The sequence below is a fragment of the Aythya fuligula genome, chromosome 1, assembly GCF_009819795.1.
Source record: "Aythya fuligula isolate bAytFul2 chromosome 1, bAytFul2.pri, whole genome shotgun sequence".
Classification (NCBI taxonomy): Eukaryota; Metazoa; Chordata; class Aves; order Anseriformes; family Anatidae; genus Aythya; species Aythya fuligula.
Genome location: NC_045559.1, coordinates 88,033,187 through 88,054,427, shown reverse-complemented (window position 1 = coordinate 88,054,427; position 21,241 = coordinate 88,033,187). Strand labels below are relative to the sequence as shown.

The 21,241-nt window shown below is 45.9% G+C and overlaps 1 protein-coding gene across 1 annotated transcript; it reads left to right on the top strand.

Moving 5' to 3' along the window:
• Positions 1–5,452: 5,452 nt before the first annotated feature.
• LOC116502386 (phospholipase A2-like) lies at positions 5,453–16,535 on the top strand. The gene is made up of 4 exons (XM_032208278.1): positions 5,453–5,489; positions 8,267–8,432; positions 13,459–13,565; positions 16,372–16,535. The coding sequence occupies exons 1-4, from the start codon at positions 5,453–5,455 to the stop codon at positions 16,533–16,535; spliced, it is 474 nt and encodes a 157-aa protein (XP_032064169.1).
• The last annotated feature ends 4,706 nt before the right edge of the window (positions 16,536–21,241 follow it).

The window sequence follows — 21,241 nt, the reverse complement described above, 5'->3', positions numbered from 1 at the left end:
TGCTTGTCGTTATGCAAGACAGGATGAGAAGTATGTAAAGGCAAACTTAAACTCAACAGTGGCCTGTTGTTCTGCTAGGGAAAGGCAAACTGAGGAAGTGTAAAAGCTGAAGTATCAGTAACTATAGAGATTATTGAAAAATACCTTTTGATTGATGAAATGTATTTATTAAGTTAAACTAGGGACAAATAGAGGCTTGTAAAACCATTTCCAAGTGATGCACTTCAATTCTATGGACAAAACAAGTGTTAAAAGTGTTTTTGGAAAAATATCTTCTGTGTAAATTACCCCAAGAAGTAGACTTCTCGTTTCACTCAACCCAACAGAGATTTTTACAGAGTACTTTTTGAAGGAAAACAAAGTCTGTATTTCTAAAATAACAGAAGAAATTAAGCAAGTAGACAGAATCCATATCATGAAGTACATGAAGCCAGATAGCCAGCTCTGATAGCCCTAGAAACTCAGCTAATATGCGTGTTTTCCTGGGCCCCAAAAACCTGAAGAAAACTCCCTAAAGAGATGACTGTCAGATGGATGCAACGACAGAAATAATATCTGATTGGGGGAAAAAAAGCACAATATTCTTGCAGTTTAGTGCCAGAGATTAGTATCAACCACTTGCACAGTGTTCCTTTACCATGCTAAAAGACTAGAACTGGAGAGGGGAGTTGAGAATGCTTGTAGGGACCTGGATTAGGGAATATATGAACCCTGGCAGCAGCAGTTAGGAATTTTCAACTGTTAAGCAGTGACTGGCATCAAAGAAGCAGTGAGGCATTTCAGGAGGTGCAGCCTGATATCTCATTTCATAGAGTCACAGCCAACAGCATGCAAAGTTAGCACTTAAAATTATAATTATACTTTAAGTGTGGTCTTATGGTTACAGTAAGTATCCATACTGGTTTGAGAGAGGTAGGAGAGACAGGTAAAAGTTAAAAATCTTTCTGTACTAGTACGGAAAAGGATATGTGAAAATACATTCTTGTCAAGATTGATTTTCTTAGCATAAAGAGGTAGTTTTACTGGGAGTTGAACAGATGTCTGTAGGGCTTGGAGTCTCCACTCTTAGCACTTCCTCACTGTGGCATGAGGGTTGTTGGCCAATGTACTAAGCTAATCAACATTCAGACCGAACTAGCATCAAGCCCTTGCCTAACCACTCGTTGGGTGCAAAAGGTACAGGCTTTGGTTTGGTAAATCCTTGTCATGTAAGGGAGAAAAGAGCTGGCAATGGGACTGCACGTGTGGTCAGTTACCCATTACAAGCACAAAATGTGAAGATGTAATACACGGAGTATGCTCTCAACCAGTGGCTGGTCAGACAGGAATGAAACAAAACCACTAGGTGACCGCAATGCCTAGCTCAGAACATTGTCTTTCCAGCAGAACAAATTGTAGAGCTGTCTCCTCCCTTTCTCCTGAAAGGTGGAGCTCTTCTGGCTGTCCTGTTTTTTTCCCTTTCCCAAATCTTTTTATATACTAAATAGGAAACACAGAAGACAACAGTTTCCACAGCAGTGAAGAGGTGATGAGTCATGAAACAAAAACAAGGTAGTGGTGGCAAATATGAGTGTTGCTGCAGTGGTGAATGCATGTATAAAAAAGAGTTTCTGAAGGGCCTGTGAAAGGATATTCATGATGTAAGCAGAGTACAGTGTTTGAATCTGGGATTGATAATTCAGATTGTGATTGGGGAAATGGTAAAGAAGAGTTTCCCAATAGGGGGTGTAGATGTTTAGAAACGCCTGGCCTGACTAAAAGCAGAGGGATTCCAGGAATCCTTAAAAACTTGCCATGTGTAGCACTGGTCGATGTCAAGGAAAGAAGAGCTAAACCCTTGTTTTCTAGTGTCCCTCCTAATAAATCTACAGTAGTAACCTTGAGCTCAGCTATCCTTCAAAAGGGCTACAGGAAAGCACATCACGAATAATCATAGTAGCACCTCCAGGGAATGCGTGATTCCCTGTTTCCTGTAGGAGCAGGAATACCACCTAAGATTTAGCCTACTGTTGGCTTTTTCTTTATTTATTTGGATATCAAACATAAAAGACGCAAGCCTGTACGCTGGATGCAGCCTAGTAAAGCAATCTGGATAACAGAGGGGAGATGGTGTAACACATTCTTCAGGAAGTCTGTGTGAACTTCCATGTGCTTCATGATCTAGCCAGGACCAACTAGTGTTATGAATGGAGCCTTTCAATAAATGAGAGCCCTTTTCCAGGTATTCTGGCACCTGAGACTTGAGACAGGATGTGTGAACATTGAAGCTGTTCATGATAGAGGTGAAAGTAATAGGTTGGGACAAAACGTGGAAGGAGAGAAGTGCAAGGTGGCAAGTGCAGAAAGTGCAGAAGCAGGAAATCTAGCAATTGATGGGGAGGAAAAAAAGGGTAATGAAGCCTGAACAATGGGGAAAATGAGAAGTGAAAGCAGACAGCGTTTGGAAATGACTAAATGCGCAGTAGACTACAGAGATAAGCACTGCTGCAATAATGGAGCCTTGGAGTCTGAAATATACTGGCAGAGCTGAGAGAGAACGATGGTCTAGAATAGTCAGGGTTGAAATGTATCTTCAAAGCTGGAAGAAGAACTTAAGTTTATGTGCTCCTGATTTCTATTACACTTCCTCACTCAGGACACCTCTGTCTCCCAGTCTCATTTCTGAGCAGTAGCTATGAACACACCTCTTTACGTTCCAATATCCTCATGTGCTGCCTGTCATTACTAGTGAAAAGTGAAGCTCAAGCAGGGCAATATGCACAATGCAAGTGAAGAAAGTGAAACGAAGGAATTCATTTTTTTTCTCTAAACAGTAATGAAAATGTCCTTATGATCCCAGTGCATTTACCGTAATGTAGTAAAACCACTATTAGCACTTAGTATATTTATTAAAGTGTTAACTTAGGCAACAGCAATCAGTAATTGCAGAGATAAATAAGAGACTCAACCAGTCAGCAGTTGGAAATAATTCCAAGAAAACAATACATTAATTCTGCTTTCAGAATTTCCATGTTTAAATTTTCCAGTTCATTTTCAAGTTTAAATTTGGGCATACTTCCCTGTCATCCTACAGCACTCTTCTTCAAGCATTGCAGACACATTTGGCTATCAGAAGAGTCCGTGTTTCTTCATTTTGTGTTTATTGCTGAACTGGGGAAACAAATGATATCTTCAGGGGAGGGGAAAGTGAGAAAGAAAAGCAATAGAATCAAATTGTAGTCTGAACATTTATAATGCCTTTTTTTAATTAGGTTTGTAATTCAGGCAGTCTTTGAAATAAAGATGCTAAATGTAGGTATTCAAACCTGAATGACCGTGATAAATCCAACCTGTAGAGTAGATGCTTTGAGCACTCAGACTGGCTTTGGGGATTGCTTATAGTGATGGACAACCTGTCAAAGTTAGGCAGCAGGTTATGGTCACTATATCAGAGCTCTTTTTCCTGCCGGAGACTCAGTGAGGTTTCCTTAGCTGTGCATTGGTGGTTCCACAAGTGAATGTTGGCTACTTCTTGCCCTGGTCCCTGATTTCCTTCTTTAGAGAGTTGGGTGCTGTGTTGCAGACTGGAGGTCAGAGTGCAAGCCAAATACTAGGCCACATAGACAACGAGCCCCTGACCTTGATCCTCAAGTTACTGGGACAAGATGCAGCATTCAGCCTGTTTGCCTCTCAGTCCTTCAGGCACTGCGCTGTTCCCAGGTTGTCCCCTGGCTCAGGGACACTGAGAAGCCAGTAAAGCATCTGCAAAAGTCCCTCACACCTCTCTTTTGGTCCCCACTTGGGAAAGGAACCTCTCAAGTGTCTGTCGGAGGTGGAGTTTGCTCCAGTGGGGGTCTCATTCAGTTGGTCCCCAGGTGGTGCTTTAAAGCTTGTCACCCTGCTTGCACTTCCCATTTTGATCGTCTGCATCCCCAGAGCCCTAGAGGAAGGCACACCCACCCTCCAGCATCCTTCTTCTGCGAAGTTATACTATTCAGGTTAAATATTAGCCAGTAATGGCTCAAATGAGACTTGCAATCACCACTTCAGTATAATTACTGGAGGGAGCTCCCGAGGGAGGAGACATCAGCCACGCAGCTCCTACTGGGCCCCTGAGAGGCAGCGGAGGAGCACATGTGAGCCTGCAGCTGTGCACTCTGCTCCCTTCACCTTCCTCCTTCTCCTGCTGCGAGCACAGGGCTGTAGCAGTGGTGGGTTGGGGATTTCAGGCTCACAGTTACAGTAGGGTTGTGCTCATCCACTGGAGTCCTTGGAAACAGCGAACGTCAGAGGTGTGCAGCTGCTGAAGCCACAGCTCCGTACCCCATCACTGAGCCTGCTTTGCCCAGCTCTCTGGTCTGGTTGCCCTGTATCACCGAAGATGCCCAATAATGTACCGTTTCTTGAAAACTTGCTCGCCAAAGATCGCCAGCTCCTGCAGCCGGACTGCTCTCAGCAGAAGGCAGCCCAGTAAACCCCTCGCTGCTGACCTTTGATTCAAGTGCCAATATTTAGCAAGCAAATATTTAAAGGTGCGCCATTAAGCAGGAAGGCACGGCTTTTACATGGGAACCTCCAGCGAGGGGTGCAGCTGAGACAGACCTAAACAGCCTTCCTCCCCTCCTCTTCCTCTCTGGCAGAGCATCCAGCCATGGCCACCAGCAGCGGCCGTGCGATGGGGCCACCCCCTCACCAGTTCAGCTGCCCACAGCTACTGGTGTGACCGGGGCATGTGCTGGCCTCAGTTAACCAGCCCTGACCATGGACCCACATACTGAGGAGTGTTCAAAAAAATTAATTAGTCTCAGTCAGGTGCAGCAACAGGCTGCACCTAGAGGATATTTTTCCCTCTGGAGTGGCCCAGAATTAGCTCTGTTGGTCAGTTTATAATTAGATGCTTGCATCTAACTATTTTTTTTTTTCTGTTAGATGTTTCTAGTTTTGTCTCTTCTTTTTAAAACGTGAAAAATAATCAGTCTTAAAATAATATATATATATATATATACAGACACGCACACACCCTGAAAAGAATGATCTATAAAAAGAGAAAATCCCTGCCAGGTGGACACCACAGCAGAAAGCCCAAGCCGCAGGCGGCGCAGTGGCCGGCTTCCCTTTTCCGAAGCTACTCAGAGGTTAACCAGGGTCTGTGAGCAAACAGCTTAGAGAAAGAGCCCAGCTTAGCGCCCAGGGCTGTCCCAGGAGGCGATGGCAAGCAAACAGGGGCAGCCCGCGCCCTCTCCAGCCCAGCAAGGAGCCCTTTGGGCAGGGCTGCGACTGAGGGAAGTTGCAGGAGGGGGGTGTTTGGCTTTACAGGCACATGCACGCAGATGTATATATATAAAAACCCTGCAGACGGAGCCCGGGAGGGTTGGCAAACACACCCACACCTTGGTTCGCCGGGCAGCGCTCTGGGCGTCCCGACAACCAAACACCAGCGTCGGGGAGCGTGCGGGTAGCGGGGAGGTCGCCCATGGGCTCGCTGCTGCTGCTGCTGCTGCTGCAGGCAGGTGAGTGCCGCGGCCGTGCCCCATCCCTCTGCCCCTGCAGCCCCCCTGCCCCGGGCAGCTTCTCCTCTTGCTGGCAGATTTACCTGGGTTATCCGTATCTTTTGGCTGAGTATAAAGTATTGCTTGTCTTTCTTTTTTTCTTTCTTTCTTTTCTTTCTTTTTTTTTTTTTTTTTTTTCAGCTTTATAGCGCAGGGCAGTGTAAGCAACCGCATGCCTGCTTCATTTCCATGGTGGTTTACAGAGCCAGTGCCGTATAAACACAGGTCTTTTTTTTTTAGAATAGTTTTCTGCTACAAAGTTGTTGGAGTTTGTGTTTCTTTCCAGAGCTATCTTCTTTTTATACTAATGACCATGAAGAGAGCCAATTTTACTTCATATAAAATTCAAAAAGAAGAAAAAAAAATCCTTTTTAAAAAGCCATAAATGTCTGCTGACATAAAGCCCCTACACACAGCAGCAACGTGACTCTAAATCAGACAGGTCTGAGGTTCCTCCTGCAGTACAGATTTAAAATTAACCCCGAAACCTTGCCTTAATCTTCAGCCTGTGTCCACGGGCAATGGCAAGTTTAAGCTGTCAGATCCAGCCCCGCTCACCTCCCTGCAGGTATGTTCTCTGCCGAGGTGCCCGTAATGACCGGCCACACTCACGGGGGATGTGGCCAAGTTCAGGCTGCTGGTGAGCCTCGGACTCTTTCAAGGCTTCCACGGACACGTTGGCTCCGCTGCCCAGCACATTAAAACCAGCTGCAGCTCTTGGTCCAGTTATTAGCCGTGCGCCTGGGTAGCGAGGCGTACTTGATGGGCTGACCCCGAGCTGCGGCAGCGCGCTGTCGGCTCAAACCCCAGCCGGCTCTCAAAGAATGAAACAGAAACATCAGACGCTGCCTGGATGCCTGAATTATTTCAAGCTCTCGCAGAGCACACAGCCTTAAGCGTTTCTTTTGGACGCAATTCCCCCTGGGTCCTTTTCTCCGCTTTCATGAGTAGCTCTGCGCTGTAATTACAGTCCCTTGATCCTCAGAGATGGCCCTGAAAGAAGAGCGGCCTTTCTTTTTCTGGGTGAGGCACCGAGATTTTACACCAGCCTCGGCTGTGCTCAGCCAGCAGCCAGACTGGAGGTCCTGTCTAAGAGAAAACCAGCAAAAAATAAAAAATAAACCAAGCGTCTTGTCAGGAGGCTTGAACGTCGACAAAGACAGTTTTGTTTCCATTGGAACGTTTACAGCCTGCTTCAGTCTGCAGACCTCAAAATTATTATTTTTTGCCCCAAATCCAGGGCATTTGACCTGTTCCAGTGGCGTTACCTGTGATGTCCCTGGGGCTCCCGAGAGCCAAGCCTGCTGCTAACTCCAGAGCGCCCACTGTTTGGACAAGGGAAATAGGTCGCCTCTTCATTTTCTGAATAACACGGGTCTGATGTGCTTTTACCAGGAAATCTGAACACTCGAGTAGTGTTTGGGTGAGCAGATCTGTTACTTTTTCAGGAATGTGCATTTAATCCCCGAGGAGCGCCCTGAGAAGCATAAGGAGTCTGTGTGAAACCCCGAGGCGAGGAGCGCAAGGCTCTGCTCCCTTCGGAGCAGAGGGGAAAAGGATTGGGGAAAGAGCTGTGGGATGGGCTGCGGCCCCACATTGAGCAGAGAGGAAGCCATTGTCTGGCTTGTTGTTAATGGGGACAGACACAGGTTACCTTCAGCAGGGTTTTGGATCAAGCCCAGGGCACGGGCTGGAGTGCAAGAGGGGAGAGGCCCAAGCGGGGGGATTAGCTGGCTGGATTTTGAAGGGAAAGCAAGTTTTAATAACAGTATTGCATCCCCAGGTGGTTTAGGGGGTTAATTAGCCCACATATGTGCAGGGCTTTGCAGAGGTCTGGAGTGCTGAAATACCATGGGCTATTCAGCATGGCAAGGGCTCCCTGCTATGGCTTCTCCTTCCTCCCGGGATGAGTGCTCACCCATCAGGGCACTCAGGTGAGCAGGGCAGCCGGAGTCGTGCAAAGCGCCCAGTTCTTCACGGTGAGCGCGGGCAGTAATTGCTAACCACCCTGCGCTGCCATCGGTAACGCGATAAGCATCAGAGGCTGTGCTGTGAACTTCAAAGCTGTTTGAGTATTAGGGGCAGGGTACCCTCACTTTCTGCAACAGTTGCTGGAACTGAGACTCTGTGGTTTCTTTAAAAAAAAAAAAAAAAAATCTTTCAAATTAACATCTGAAATCACCATAACATGGTTTGAAAGACCTGTAGCTCAAAGAACTCCAGAGCAGTTTATGTGGCTGTCTGTACACAGACACAGAACTCCTTTTGTTGTTTTATTATTATTATTTTTATTTTTTTATTCAAATTCATGCAGCCAACATACTGTTATAACTTAAATGGAGCGTAGTAACAAGTGGATATAAATGATGGCATGGCATACCTTACGGGCCTGGGGTCTTGCAGCTATTCTTGTATGTAAATTTACAGCACTGTCAGCTCTTTGTGACCTGGAGAACAGGTTAAAAACTCCTGGATAGACTGGAGTCTATCCTGGAGTTATCCTGGGAAGACTTGGATAACACAAGACATGTTGGCCAACAGAGAAACTTCACCCTTTTCTGCAGATTCCAGGTCTGTGTGTAGGTCCAACCCAGGACACCACAGCTCATCCAGTGAGTTTTCCCAGCCTGGGGACACTGCTCAACAACCAGTCAAGACCCAAAATTTCCCTGTGAGAATTTTAAGATCAGCATCCGGCGTGTTTAATCCTTGTGTAAATCCTTGTCCTGTCTTTGCAGTTTGGAAAGGTGCTCTGGGAAAATCCCATTCGCTGCACACCCGAGGAATCATTGAACTGGCAGGAGCTATCACCTGTGGCACGGGGCGGTCTCCCTTGGCTTATATTGGCTATGGATGCTACTGCGGACTGGGAGGACAAGGCTGGCCCAAAGATAAAACAGACTGGTAAGAAGAACCTCAGCTCTGTGTCCAAAAGCAGCAGATCTCCTTGCTTTTCTCTGCCTGTACTCCTGTGCCTCCAAGGACTTGTTACAGAGGGAGTTAATGTCAACAGCACTGGGCAGAGGAGGAGTGAGGAGCCATGTACCACCTGGTGTACGAATGAGGGTTCAGACGCCTCCTGGATGAGAACTTTGCTCCTGGGAGCTGGCCCCACGGGGTGGAGGGCAAAGGAGGAACCAGGATGAGAGTTCCTGAACTAGCTGAGTCTTTATGCACAGAGAGGGCAGTGATCAAGATTGTTTGGACGGTTGTTTCACCTGGTCCTGAAAATGACAGTGATGGGAACTTTGCTGGTTACCTTCTGGAGGAATCCAGATCTTTGTGAAGGGTGGTCAAACCTGTCGCCTTCATCTCCTGTTAGTTTGCACTAAATCAAGCAAGAACAATGGCATAGAGCAGGGTGGTATTTCCCCTTTTCTTTTTTAGTGGGGGATACACTGTGCTTTGTATTTCGAAGGCTAAAAACAATGAGCGTGTAAGGTGTTCTTATACTTTGCAGCCAGCGTACATGTAAATCTTTAGCATGATGGTCTCTGGGGTGCTCTGAGCCCTTGATTTGCAATCTTGTCTGGTTTAAAACCTCAAAGGCAGAGCACACAGCTCTATCTGCTTTTATCTGCCGTCAGCAAACCAGGTGTTACCCATACACAAGTGCTGCTTTTTGCAGGAGGGAAGACAGCGTAGCTCATTGGGAAGGAAGCTGGCTGAGTTTTCCAGTGTACCCAGCTCTTGGAGATGTTACATATTTCTACCAAATCAAACTTTGAATAGGGAAGTGGCAGGACAGAAGAAGGAGGAGAAAAAAAAAGAGGAGGTGAGGGGGAGAGAAAAGATGCCAAGTCTAAAGGCCAGCTCCTCTGTGAGTATAAAGCAGCAAGTAGCCATTTAAGTGAGTAGAGCTCTTTTCATTAATGCAGTGGGAATTTCCCTGCCAAAAACCCTCTCTTCATATCCCTGGTTTATATGTGCATGGCATCTATGAAACAGTGGATATGGGACTTACAAATAATGAATGGCTGGCCACAAAGTGTCATAGGTCTCAGGTCTAGAGATTTCTTTTCATTCTTGGTTATATCTCTTGATCTGCTTGTAACCATCTAGAACTATGCCTGTAAACCTGTTTATTATTTCCGTTATCCCTTTACCAACTCTTAAAATCAAGGCTTTAACATAAAATATGACTTCATTAATTTGGAGTACTTCATTAGCTGAAGGCCTGAGTGGAGTCGCCTAGAAACTGTTTACCACAGATGTTCAGTGACTCCAAATTTAGGTGACTGTGGGAGATGAAAGTGCTCCTGAAAAACAGAGTGAAATCTGGTCTGGTATTCATCAGTGTGAGTTTCTGCTGCTGTTTGATTTCTATGGGATGTGGATTTTGTCCTAATGGCAGAAAATGGGGACTCTGCAACTGGAAATGACTCAAAATACTAGATAGTGTGTAAAAAGGAATCTCAATAATTTAAGTACATTCATTACTGTTGCTTAGCTGAAATGTTTGGTTGCGAAAACAAGAAAAATATATATTTTGTTTTAGTTAGGTTCTTAGTTAAGAAGAGTTGGCAATGACACACTAGATTTAGCCCTAAAAGTTTCTAATTTATGTTCACTTCTGATACCTGTTAGTGCAAACTGCTGCAAAAATCGGCGTGGCTGGGTATCCCATGCCAGTTAGGGACCATGTTATTTTCCGTATTTACCATTCTGAAAAAGAGAGATGTGGAGTGGCAAAGCTACAGGCTTTGAGTGACAAATACTGGTGGAAATGACTCACCCCTTGACACTTCTTTTGTTAGGGTCTCAGTAAAAAAACGAGGAGTGATTTTTTTTGTGAGTAATTCAGTCAATCTGTCTAGACAGGGCTAGAGTGTTTCTAAGCACCTCTCTTTCATGGCGGGAAAAAAAAAAAAAAAAAAAAAAAAAAAAAAGTGTGTCAAGTAGGTAATCCTTTTATGAGGTTTATTCCACACACTGACTTTGATGTGGTGTTGCCAGTAATTACCTTTTCCCTTTTGTTCCACTCTTACAGTCCCTTCACTTCAAGACATAATGGCATCTCTCCTCCATAAAGTCAATAGGTTTGTTTCTCCTTCCCGGTTCTGTTCCCTGGATTTTTGCACCACAACTGAAAGGAGAGCTGCTATAATGCCTACATTTCCCTGGAATTGTAGCTGTATTTTTATTTATTTATTTATTTTATCGTCCTGGAAATGTTGCCCCATACTTCTGCCTGGGATTTCCAGAAGGAAGCATGGGCACCCACGTTTAAGTGAAGCAAAACCATCGAAAACCCAAGCAAAGGCATTTAGGCAATGGTCAGCTTGTACTGAGCAGCGTTTTGTAAAGCAGGACCTAAAGGTGCTCAGCATCTCCCTTGAAACACTGACACCATGGAAGTCAAGGTGCAAATGTGGCTCATCAAAGTCTTGGCAAAACCATGCAGAAGACTAAGATATTTCTTCAGCTACCGGTTTAAAGCAAAGCACAGGGGTGGCTGTGCTGTTAACAAGACAAACACAACGTGACAAATTCTTACCTTAGCAGCATTTGCTCACTGTGGGGTCGGGCCAGCCAAAGCTGTCTGTAGCCATTAGAGCTGTCCCTTCACACAGGCGTGATGGATGGGTTGCTTACTAATACGGCTGAGTTTGTTTTTCATACTTGTTGACCAATGCTCTGCCATGCTGTTGATTGGCACTGTTTGTGCTGGTCTGGCAAAGCATTAGCAGGTTTTTAAGAGCTTTAACACCACATTTTGACCCAGGTGCAGAAAAGGGCTTTTCCAGACAGGAAGGGCCATCTGAAGGTGGCAATAGGATGGTAGGTTTCCTTGCTCTTCATTCCTTGGCAGGTCTTTCAGAGCATCTGAAACATGCTTGTAAAATATGAGCTAAAGCCTTCTTTCTCTGTGTTGGTGTCAGCCACATGTTACCCTGCTGCAGTTATGGGTATCAGGAGGAAAACATAAGTGGAAGGAGAACTGTGCCCCAAATCCTGTGGTCCTGCAGAGTTTATGCAATCCCCCTGACTTCACAAAGCCAGCTAAGGAGCACCTTAAAGAGCTATCACACCTCTTCCGTGCACATTTGGTCGTCTTTGCCTGATTTGCAGACGTCTTTCACCTCTTCCAAGATCTGTTCCCACAGATCTCTCTCTCCTCACAGGAAAACTTTTAGATATGTATATCCCATGGGGTTTATTCCCATTCTTAAGTCCCTTTGAGGAGGTGGTGTGGAGGTAGATACTTGTCTGCTACTGTTAACTTCCATTTCACAGTGTTGTGAGTAGTCTGGTTGTAATCATCTCACTGGTTTCATCTTTCCAGGCTGAGAAGAATGGTGTTTGGTTTGCAGACTTATCTGTGGGATGAAATTGCTACTTTAACTACTAAATCTGTCAGTCAGTAGGGAAAGCACACCAGTCTAAATTCAGGATGTGTATAAGCACAGGGCTTACACAAAAGCTAAATTTCATCTGGCTGGCCTGATTCCCATGTCTCTTTTACATGATTTACCTGATCTAGTTGCAGTGATTTTATTAGGATTTGTATCAGTGGTGGATTTTGGTTTTTGCACTTCAGATCTTTTTCTTCTTGGCTTCACTTCATGCAGCCCACTGTCCCTCATATCCATAATCAGGTTTCTAAAAGGGCAAGAATGGCTCTGCAGTAGACAGTGATGAAGTCTGTGATGTTCCTGAGTTCTCGGGTAAAGTGTTGACAGATCTCAGTGGGTCCCTGGAGAAGCCCCACTACCTGCACAGGGGATTTTCATCCTTCTTGCAGCATTGTTCTGTTTTTCCAGAGGGATAGATGATGGTGGGTCCCAGGGTACATCACAGAGCTTTTTATTGGCTTTTCAGGTGCGTTGGCCTCAGGCCTTGCAGATGACAAACAAGGTCTTCAGTTAGAACTCGTCAACATCTTGAAGAGGTGCACATTTCAGACTTAAGTGCTTCTCTAAAAGCCTTCTGCTTCTCTTTTCCCCCTGAGGCCAACCTGCTTCAGCACTTCCCAATTACCAGAACAGTTCCTCCATGGTGTCCCTTGCAGGGACAGCTTCTGGAAGCACAGGAGATCACTCCACCCGAGCTCCAGCCTCTGACCTCTCACTCTTGCTCTAACAACCTTTGTTATCTATCATAGGACCTCCTGAAGTGCTAAATCATTTATTTTAATGATTTTAATCAGTCATTTTTTATTTTTATTTTTATTTTAATCAGTCTATTTTAATTCACTGAACTACCAGAATAAAATTTAAGTGGGGTGAAGTTTTCCTATATGCCCTGAAGTATTCAATAGTGGGAATTATCTCTCTCAGTATAGTCTGTAGTGCAGATATCAACAGCTGGGCTAGTCACCTTAAGCCCCCTCTATGGTCAAAGAAGAGCAGTCAATACCTTCAGTGCTTTTCACCTATGTTAGACCTCTGTAGTAGGATAATATGAACCGTGCCCCGGGCACGCAGAAAGGGAGACTAGGTCAATCCCTTACACGTTGATGTTTACACCTAGGCGTGTAAATCTGAATCCCACCTTTGAGGGTCTGAATCCCACCTTGCAGGCTGATGGTTCTGTAGCCAGCTGCTCATTGATGCCAAGGAAGGGAAAAACCATCCTGACTCCGGATTATGAGTTGGGTCCAAGCCCAAATTGGTGAGCCATGGTCACACACCTCATCGTAATGCTTGCAGTGAGCGGGATTACCATGTCCTGGGTATTGACCACACCTGCCTTTCTGGGGACAAAACCACAGGGCAAGAAGAAGCATCATGGTCTTCGGAGCAAATACGGCATTAGCAAGCTCCTGAGCTTTCACAGAGATGCCAGGACACTCTGCTCATTATCAATTTACTGATAGAGCTGTCATTAGCAGTGCATGAGTGGAACATCCCTGTGGCACGTGGAAACCCCCCCGAGCAAAACCTTGCAGGGTGCCTGAGCCCAGACTCTGCCTTTTCTTCTCCCTAAGGTGCTGCCACAGGCACGACTGCTGCTACGACATGGCGGAGAAACAGGGCTGCAGCCCCAAGGTGCAGAGCTACCAGTGGGAGTGCGAGGAGAAGGCCGTGCAGTGCGGTAAGGAGGCTGCCACCCGCATCGGGTTCGGTTCCCTCCCTCCTCCAGGGGAGCACAGGCTGACAAAAGCTCTGCGTGCCTCGGAGGTGGGTCTGTGCACGCTGAGCTGGTTTTAAAACTGCTTTGGGTATCCTTCATTCTCCTCTGAGCTCTCTTCCCATTCCTAGACAGGTAAGGTAGGGCGCCAGCCTTGTGTGGGACCCCAGCCTGAAGCCCTCCGGTTCCATCAGGATTTTGAAGCTTGCAGATTTGAGCGCTCTCGAGTGCTGCAGGCACATACAGCGTGTGTAGGCTCTGCTCAGCTCTGCAGCTGGTACCCAGTCAGGAAGGTCTTGAATTGCACAGTCACAGCCCGTCAGTGGCTCACACCAGTTTGTTTTGACATCCACCAGATGACTCCAGTCTCAGAATTTGTCACTTCTATTTCGAAGTCTTCCAAAAGTCCCTGATGGTAAAATCTATTGTGGAGCTCCTTGGAAGTTTGAAAAGAAATGTGAGAGTAAAACCTGTCCCCATACCATCAAAGCTATTGCTTGAAGACTAAATGATTATTTATACTTTGCTAGAAGATCATATCCTTGTAGTGCAATCCTCAACCTCTCCAGCAGCTGAAAACCTGCCAGCAGATACAGGATGTGGCACAACATATCCACAGTAGCTCCTGTCCAAGTGCCAAAACAACCTATTAAATAGAGAGTGCTGGCTGAGGAATATTTTGCTGAAGTCATAACTGCTCTCCCTCTCATTTATCCGTATTTCCATTGCTGTCCGATATTTTCTGCTAGCTGTTTCGATATGTGACTTTCTTGTTGCTGCGAAGGAACAATCCCAGCTGCAGATGTAAGACTTAAAGAGTCCATGAGATCTGCAATGTTTGCCCCATAAAAATGCACAGGGCTGCGCTTGTTCCAACCTGGCTAACAAGTGTTTGTTAAACAAATGCCATTAATTCCTTAGCTGATGTCCTGGGAGGGTCTCAGAAGCATCCAGCAACTGTTCTCCATAAGTCTTCAGCAAGCTTCACTTCCTCTTACATCCTTACATTCTTACAGAAATGTGCCCTGAAGACAAATTTCCTAGGCTGCAGCACAGCAGGTTTTACTGAGATGGGAAGGTGTAATGTCTGATTGCATTCAAACTCAAGGAATAGAGAGATTTCAAGGCATGTTTGCTGGGCTTAGAGGATAGATGTCCAGAGAAATTACAAGCAAAACTGCTTTCACTGTCCATGCTATGCAAGAGGAAATCGTATGCCTGCGGCCTGGCACTATGTCATAAACACAGGTATTTTCAGGGAAATGAAACAGAAACTCATTTTACCTGGGACCTCTCACATCTTTTGCTGCTGCTATGCAGTTTTGTTTGTATAACGGAAAAAAAATGTGGCAAAACTGTATGTTTCAGTCCAGATATGCCATCACATGTAGGTGAATTCCGTTCAGCAAATATCCGGAATATAGCAAAGGCTGTAAGCTGCTGGGGCTGGTCAAAAAAAATCTTTGTGCTCTCCCAGGACTGGCTGCCAAGCCAGGCTCCTGTCCTGACATTAGGCTGAGAGTGGTTGGCATGGCACAGGGAGAACTCAGGGAGCAGAGGGCAGGGAGAAAAGCTGAATGGTAGCTAAGCAAAAAATGGACTTATTGCTGAGTCCTTGTGAAGGGGGCCCTTAAAACGTTACTGGTAGATCTGTGATTCTCTTCAGAATAGCTGGAGACATTTGGGCTCTTCTTATTTATCAGATATAGGATTGGTCCAGCAAAGTCCAGTTAAATGTGGAAAGATTTGTATGTATGGCAGCTGGTTTTGGATCAAAGCCTGTGTGCACTGACATGAAAGAATGCTTTAAACTTTGCCTAGCACAGGGTTTGGAGGGAGATAGAAAATCCACAGGAGCAGTGTCATATAAGCAAGGCACTGTGCTTTTAAGTAATATTACCCTAACAGCTGAATTTAAGCTACCTCGAGGTGGGATGGGCTTCATTAACCCCAAATGAGTCATTTGTGATGGAGCCACCTGAGCTGGCTGCCTTGATGCTCTCAGTGGTCCTCACCCAGTCACGCAGTTGTATGGCTGTGGGGTGTGTAGCTCTGTGTGTGGGGTTTCGATCAGGCTCTGCAGCCCATGACTCACAAAAATCAGGTAGCTGACCCTGCTGCCAAGTTCCTCAGCTCCTCTGCTGTGATCAGAGAGGTGAGAGCAGCTCATGGGGCATGACAGAAGGGTGCCCAGCAGGTGCTGCCATAGCCTCGGGTTTCCAAATGTCCAGCCCTCTCCTGAGAGTGGTCCCCGTGGGAGACTCTTCCATTCAAACAGCATTTTTCTTTTGAAATTGGTCCGATCTGAAGAGGGAGGAGTAAAAGCTGGCTTAAGAAGAAGGGAGGATTTTTAGCTCAGGCTAAGCTAAAATAATTTTCTTTTTTAGCTTCGGCTGAAGAACTAAAAATGATTGTTCACACAGCTTTGGAAGCAGGGAGTGCTCTGTGCCAGGCACATCTTATAGGCATTGCTGCTTTACATTTAGCTGCTACTTTCTGACGCCCCTGGCCACAGTCAAAGTCAGACCCACTGACAGAGAGGGGATGGGGTGGATCAGATCCGCACACAACACAACACGTTGGTCCTGCTCTCCTCCTGCTCACGCAGATGGGGATTTTCTGTGCAGCAGCTGAGTAGCCTCTTCTGCCTGCTCCCTCAGCCTGTGTTCCCCAAGAACCACTTTGTTAGGGACTTGCTCACTCTTCAAAGTGTTTCTCCCCTTGGTCCAGCTCAGCATCCCTCATTTTCTGTTCACATTTTCTTTTGCAGATAAAGTGACAGACCGATGTGAAAAAATGGTGTGCCAGTGTGACCAAGAGGCAGCCAAGTGCTGGGGAGAGGCCCCTTACAACCCGCACTTCATCCTCTGGCCAAACTTTCTGTGTGGACAGACTCATCCCACCTGCCACTTCAGCTACGGTGGGGGAAAATAGTCTTGTTAGGAGCTTTCTTCTAATCTGAAGGCACTGGAATAAAAATTGTACCTCTTTTCCCTGAGCTAACAATGGTGTGAGAGAATTTCTGGCAGGTAAGGGTTTATGGGGAAGAAAGACAGGGCAAAATGCGTGCCTCTTCCAAATACTGAAGGAAGGATAAAATCCTGCTCTGTTCACTTCTGTGCGAAAGGTAAGGACCCCTGTGACACTCCAAGCAGATCTGCGCTGAAACTGAGTGTTGTCTGCAGTGTAGCTAGAGCACATTGCCAATCACCAAATGGCTTTTATGTCCTTTCACACAGCCTGACCTTCAGCTCCCACACAACTGCACATAATCTGGAAAATATGTAGAGACTTCTGCTGGACTTTTTTTTTTGTGTGTGTGTGTGTGTCTGTTGTATTAAAAACAAAACAAACAAACAAACAAAAATCTCTGAGAAAAGAGAGGCTGGTTTCTGAAGACCTGAATCATGCACGTTGAAGTACAGTGACCCCCCTGTATTTTCCTGGGGCTGTAGGAAGAGCAGGAGCATCAATCACAACAGGAGGAAGCCTCCTTATGCCTTACTTGCACTGGGAGGAGTTCTGCTGGCCGAGCTGCTTGCTCCTGAAAGGAAGAGCAGAGCTCTTACCCCAGGCAGGGCTCTAACCCTTCTTACAGACAGTGTGTGTGTGTTTCTGAGCCATCTGCCTCATGTTCTTGCCTCATAACACTGGGGATGCTCCTGGGGAGCGTTCAAAGGTACGCAGAGTTGCACTGGGACGTTACTGGTGCAAGACCAGCAAATATTTCTGACTTCAGCCAGTAGGCACACCTAGCTGAGGCAGAAGAGCACGTTCCTTGCCTGCCACACACGTTTCAAACCCTGATGTGCTGCTCTCCTGTACCGGTGTTGGCACAGTCCCCTGCCACTGACCGCCTGGGGATCAATTACTGTCACACCAAGAGACCAGGGCAGTGGAGAACATTACTCATGACAAGCAAATCTTACAAATCTCTCCTTTTTCTTCAAGCTATTTGAGGCTTAGATAGAAGCACTGTATTTCCTTCTGGAAGAGTAAAACCAAACCCCATTTTTTTCAGGCAGGGGTAGCATTCAAGTGGGCCTTCTTTGCCCCTTTGTTGCAGGACAGTAGGCTGGAGCAAGCCCTTGGGACAAGACCCTCTATACTGAGAGGGGGACGTTCCCAGGCAGATGGGAACACTGGAACATTCTGGGCAAATGCGTGGCGCTTCCCTCAGGCAGGTGTTTGTGGCTGGCAGCCTTCCTTCTGTCCACTTTGAAGCACTTCTGGCAGACTTGGAGCATCTCCAAATAAGATGTAATGGCAGGGAAAGACCCAAGGTACCTCATCAGAGCCTAGATTCAGAGAGATGTGGCCAGACCAAGTGGGCCCTCAGCAGGTGACAACACAAATTCCTTTTTGAATGGTTGTTTTGCTCCTCGCTGCAGGAGGAATGCTGAATATGCCACTGCAGCTGTCAAAGCTGCAGGAAGAAGAAACATACTAGAAAAAGAAAAAATGCCAAAGGCAACATGTATGGATGCAAAAACATTTATTATATCTAGAGCTTCCTTTTTGGCTTACAAGTTGTTCCACAGTTAGCCTTTGCATCTTCCAGTGATTCCTGTAGCACTGCAGGTCAAGCTACGTTGCAAGAAGGAAAAAATAGAGCAAGTGAGCGATACAACGTTAGTACAGCACAAAAAACTCTCCCCAGGCTATCTAGCAAGGTGAGAGGTTGTAAACTCTGTTCGCTCAGAGGGTTTGCAAAGGGATTATGCTGTGTATATGATTATGCAGCAAGGCTGGGAGGGTAAGAGGGAGCGGGCTCTGTCCCTGTCCCTGTCCCTGTCCCCGCAAAGCTGGCCATCAGGTGGCGGCAGCGCTCCAGTGAAGAGCAAACAGCTCCTCATGTTTGTTTGATTTCACGGAATCACGGAATGGGTTGGGTTGGAAGTTTAGGATGGGTAAGATTTTTGAGTTCCGGAGAAGAGAGAAAGAAAACGAGCTTTTCAAAAGAGTCCCATCTAGCAAAGCTTCCAGTCAGCTGAGCTCATCCTGAAATGCAGGCTGCATCTTGGGCTGCACCAAAGGGGAACTAAACTTGTGGCCAGCCTTTGGTGTCAGCTTACTGTTACTAGAACAGCTGCCAGAGCTAGAAAAAAAAAAAAAAAAAGAGGCAGTTGCATTTTTGGATACATCAGCCTCACCCTGGGTCATTTCTTTGTGTGATGAAAATGTCTGTTTTACCCTATCTGAGCAGCTGATCTAATAAAAGATATTACTGGGCTTTACAAACCACATCTCGTGTGTGTACTTGGTCCATTACAGGCTTTCTGTATGCAAGTATGACAAGACTACTGATACAAGTGTGTAGTCAGTGGGAGAAAGAACCATCCTTCAGAATAAACCCCAAAGAACACAAAGCAGATCCAGGAGGACTTGGTTAAAAGGAGAAGGAGTGTCTCACGGAACAACTCTTTGCTGAAGGTGGCAATTAAAGAAGATACTATTTTATTTATAGGCAACTCATTGGGCCCATACATGAAGGTCTTTCCAACATAAACAAGGAACTATGTGAAAAAGAAATGGAATAGAGGACCAGCCCTTGCAGAGTTTCATCCACACTTCATACTTCCAGACACCTGCTTTGACCAAAGGTAAGTAACTGGCTAATTCCTACTTAATTTTGAAAAAAAAAAAAAAAAAAAGGAAACAGGTGACCAGGGTCATCTTCCTATCAGGTAATGCCAGGTTTTGTTCTGTGCTCCATACCTTGGTGAGAGCCTTGCTTCATGCAGAGGGCACACCTCCTTAGCTGCGGGGTTAGAACAATTATCAGAATCACCAAGCCTCCGATACCCGCTGCCACAACTCCGATGATCGTCCCAATGGATTCTTCGATACCGAACAGGCCTGGGGGAGAAGGAAAGGCAGAGAGAGCAGCATAAGATATCTTTCAGGCATGTGTATGCAATGTGGTTATCACATTTGCTGCAGTGTCTGTAGGGAAGCTACTTGCCATGAGAGTGATTATAATGATGTCTTGTCTGTCATGAAGTCATTGGCTTCCACACGGGAATGTATTGCACGATGGAGCCATTTTTTTCATTCCTTTGCATGAAGCTGCTATGCTTTCTGGGGATTTAGGGACAAAATAGCCTCATCTCCCTATCAGTCTCCCTTAACAACCTGGCGCTGTTACGGAGCAGCACCCAAAGGTGGGCAGAGCTCCACTGAAGCCCTTACTTTGACTTGTTGCTCTTTGGGGTTGTTGCATGGTCAAGATGGGATGATCCCATTTTCTTTGAGATAAGAGCACGTTGGCCTCCTGGCTGCATTATTTATTGATGATTCAGGAAGAACCTTTGGTTAGGTGGGGACACTAGACCCACCTAGTTATGGGATGCATCACGGAGAGCACCTGCCCTGCAGAACAGCCTGCCAGAGGAGGAACCTCTCTGTAGGGAGCGACCTGGGCGGGCAGAGGCACAAGACTGATCTGAACAGATTTTATGTGACTGCCCCGTGGTAGGCATTCTGCCATGTGACTCATCCAGAAAGGATAATAAAAGAATACTTTAAAAGCCTTCCAGTTTCATCTACAATTACAGTACGATCAGGCATTCATTACATATCTCTAAGGGGTTGCATTTAAGCTTCGCTAGAAGATCTGGATGCTGTTGCTACTCTGTTGGCTACAAGATAAATCCTGAAATCTTATCTCAGTTTTAATCAGCCCTTAATCACAACGAGTTTAACCCAGGACACCTACCACTGAACTGCACTGAGGCAATTCACTGAGGAAAGGAAGAAAGGGACATCACCAACTGTTCTGGTGCCCCGTTTACCTTCTCTTTTTCTCTTAACGTAGGTGCTTAAGACAGCCCCACCAATACCTTCGGCTCCATTCTCAGTCATCATTCACAACCAGAAGTAAAACCCATTGCACAGGGGCTGAGGAATTCATAGACAGATTTCCAGACTTCTGGTCACTTGTTCACAGGAGAAGCTGCTACCTTGCCGAATAGACGGACATGCAGTCACTCACCAGTCAACGAGCTGTAGCTCATATGTAAAAATCCAACCTGATCTTCCCACATGCCGGGATGTGTCCTGTAGTTGAAATTGATTTGGGGGGCTGCTCGTTCATCAAAAAGGCAATGAAGGTGCTGCAGAACCATTACTTACCTCACTTCAAAACATACATCATCTGCTTCGTGTAATGGACAAGTCAACGCTGTCATCTAATTTCTCCTTTTAATTTTAGATAAGTTTTTGGACAGTCTGGATTTGTGGCACACTTCATTTCTTTGTGAGTTATATTTCTCGTGTTCTCTCGTCCCTTTAATTCAGGCACAGCGCAGAAATGATGTATTTCATCTTCTCAGGAACACAGAAAGGCAATTATATCGGCCAGGGAGCAGACACTGCACGAGTAACACGCACTACTGAGACTATGAGATCAAGCCAGTGGGAGACCTCATAAGATACATGGCCAAGTCCTTGCAGGGGCATGATTTTCTTGCCTTGTCAGAGCCATGGTTTAAATTGAGTAGTTGTATAAAAATTAGAAAGGGAAGGATTCAGGCTCAAAAGGGCAAAGGCCTAGTGAAACTCAGTGAGCGAGAAGCTTTGATAATGAGCAGCACTTGCATGATTTACTCCTGACAAAAAAAGTGCTACTTTTTCTAAGT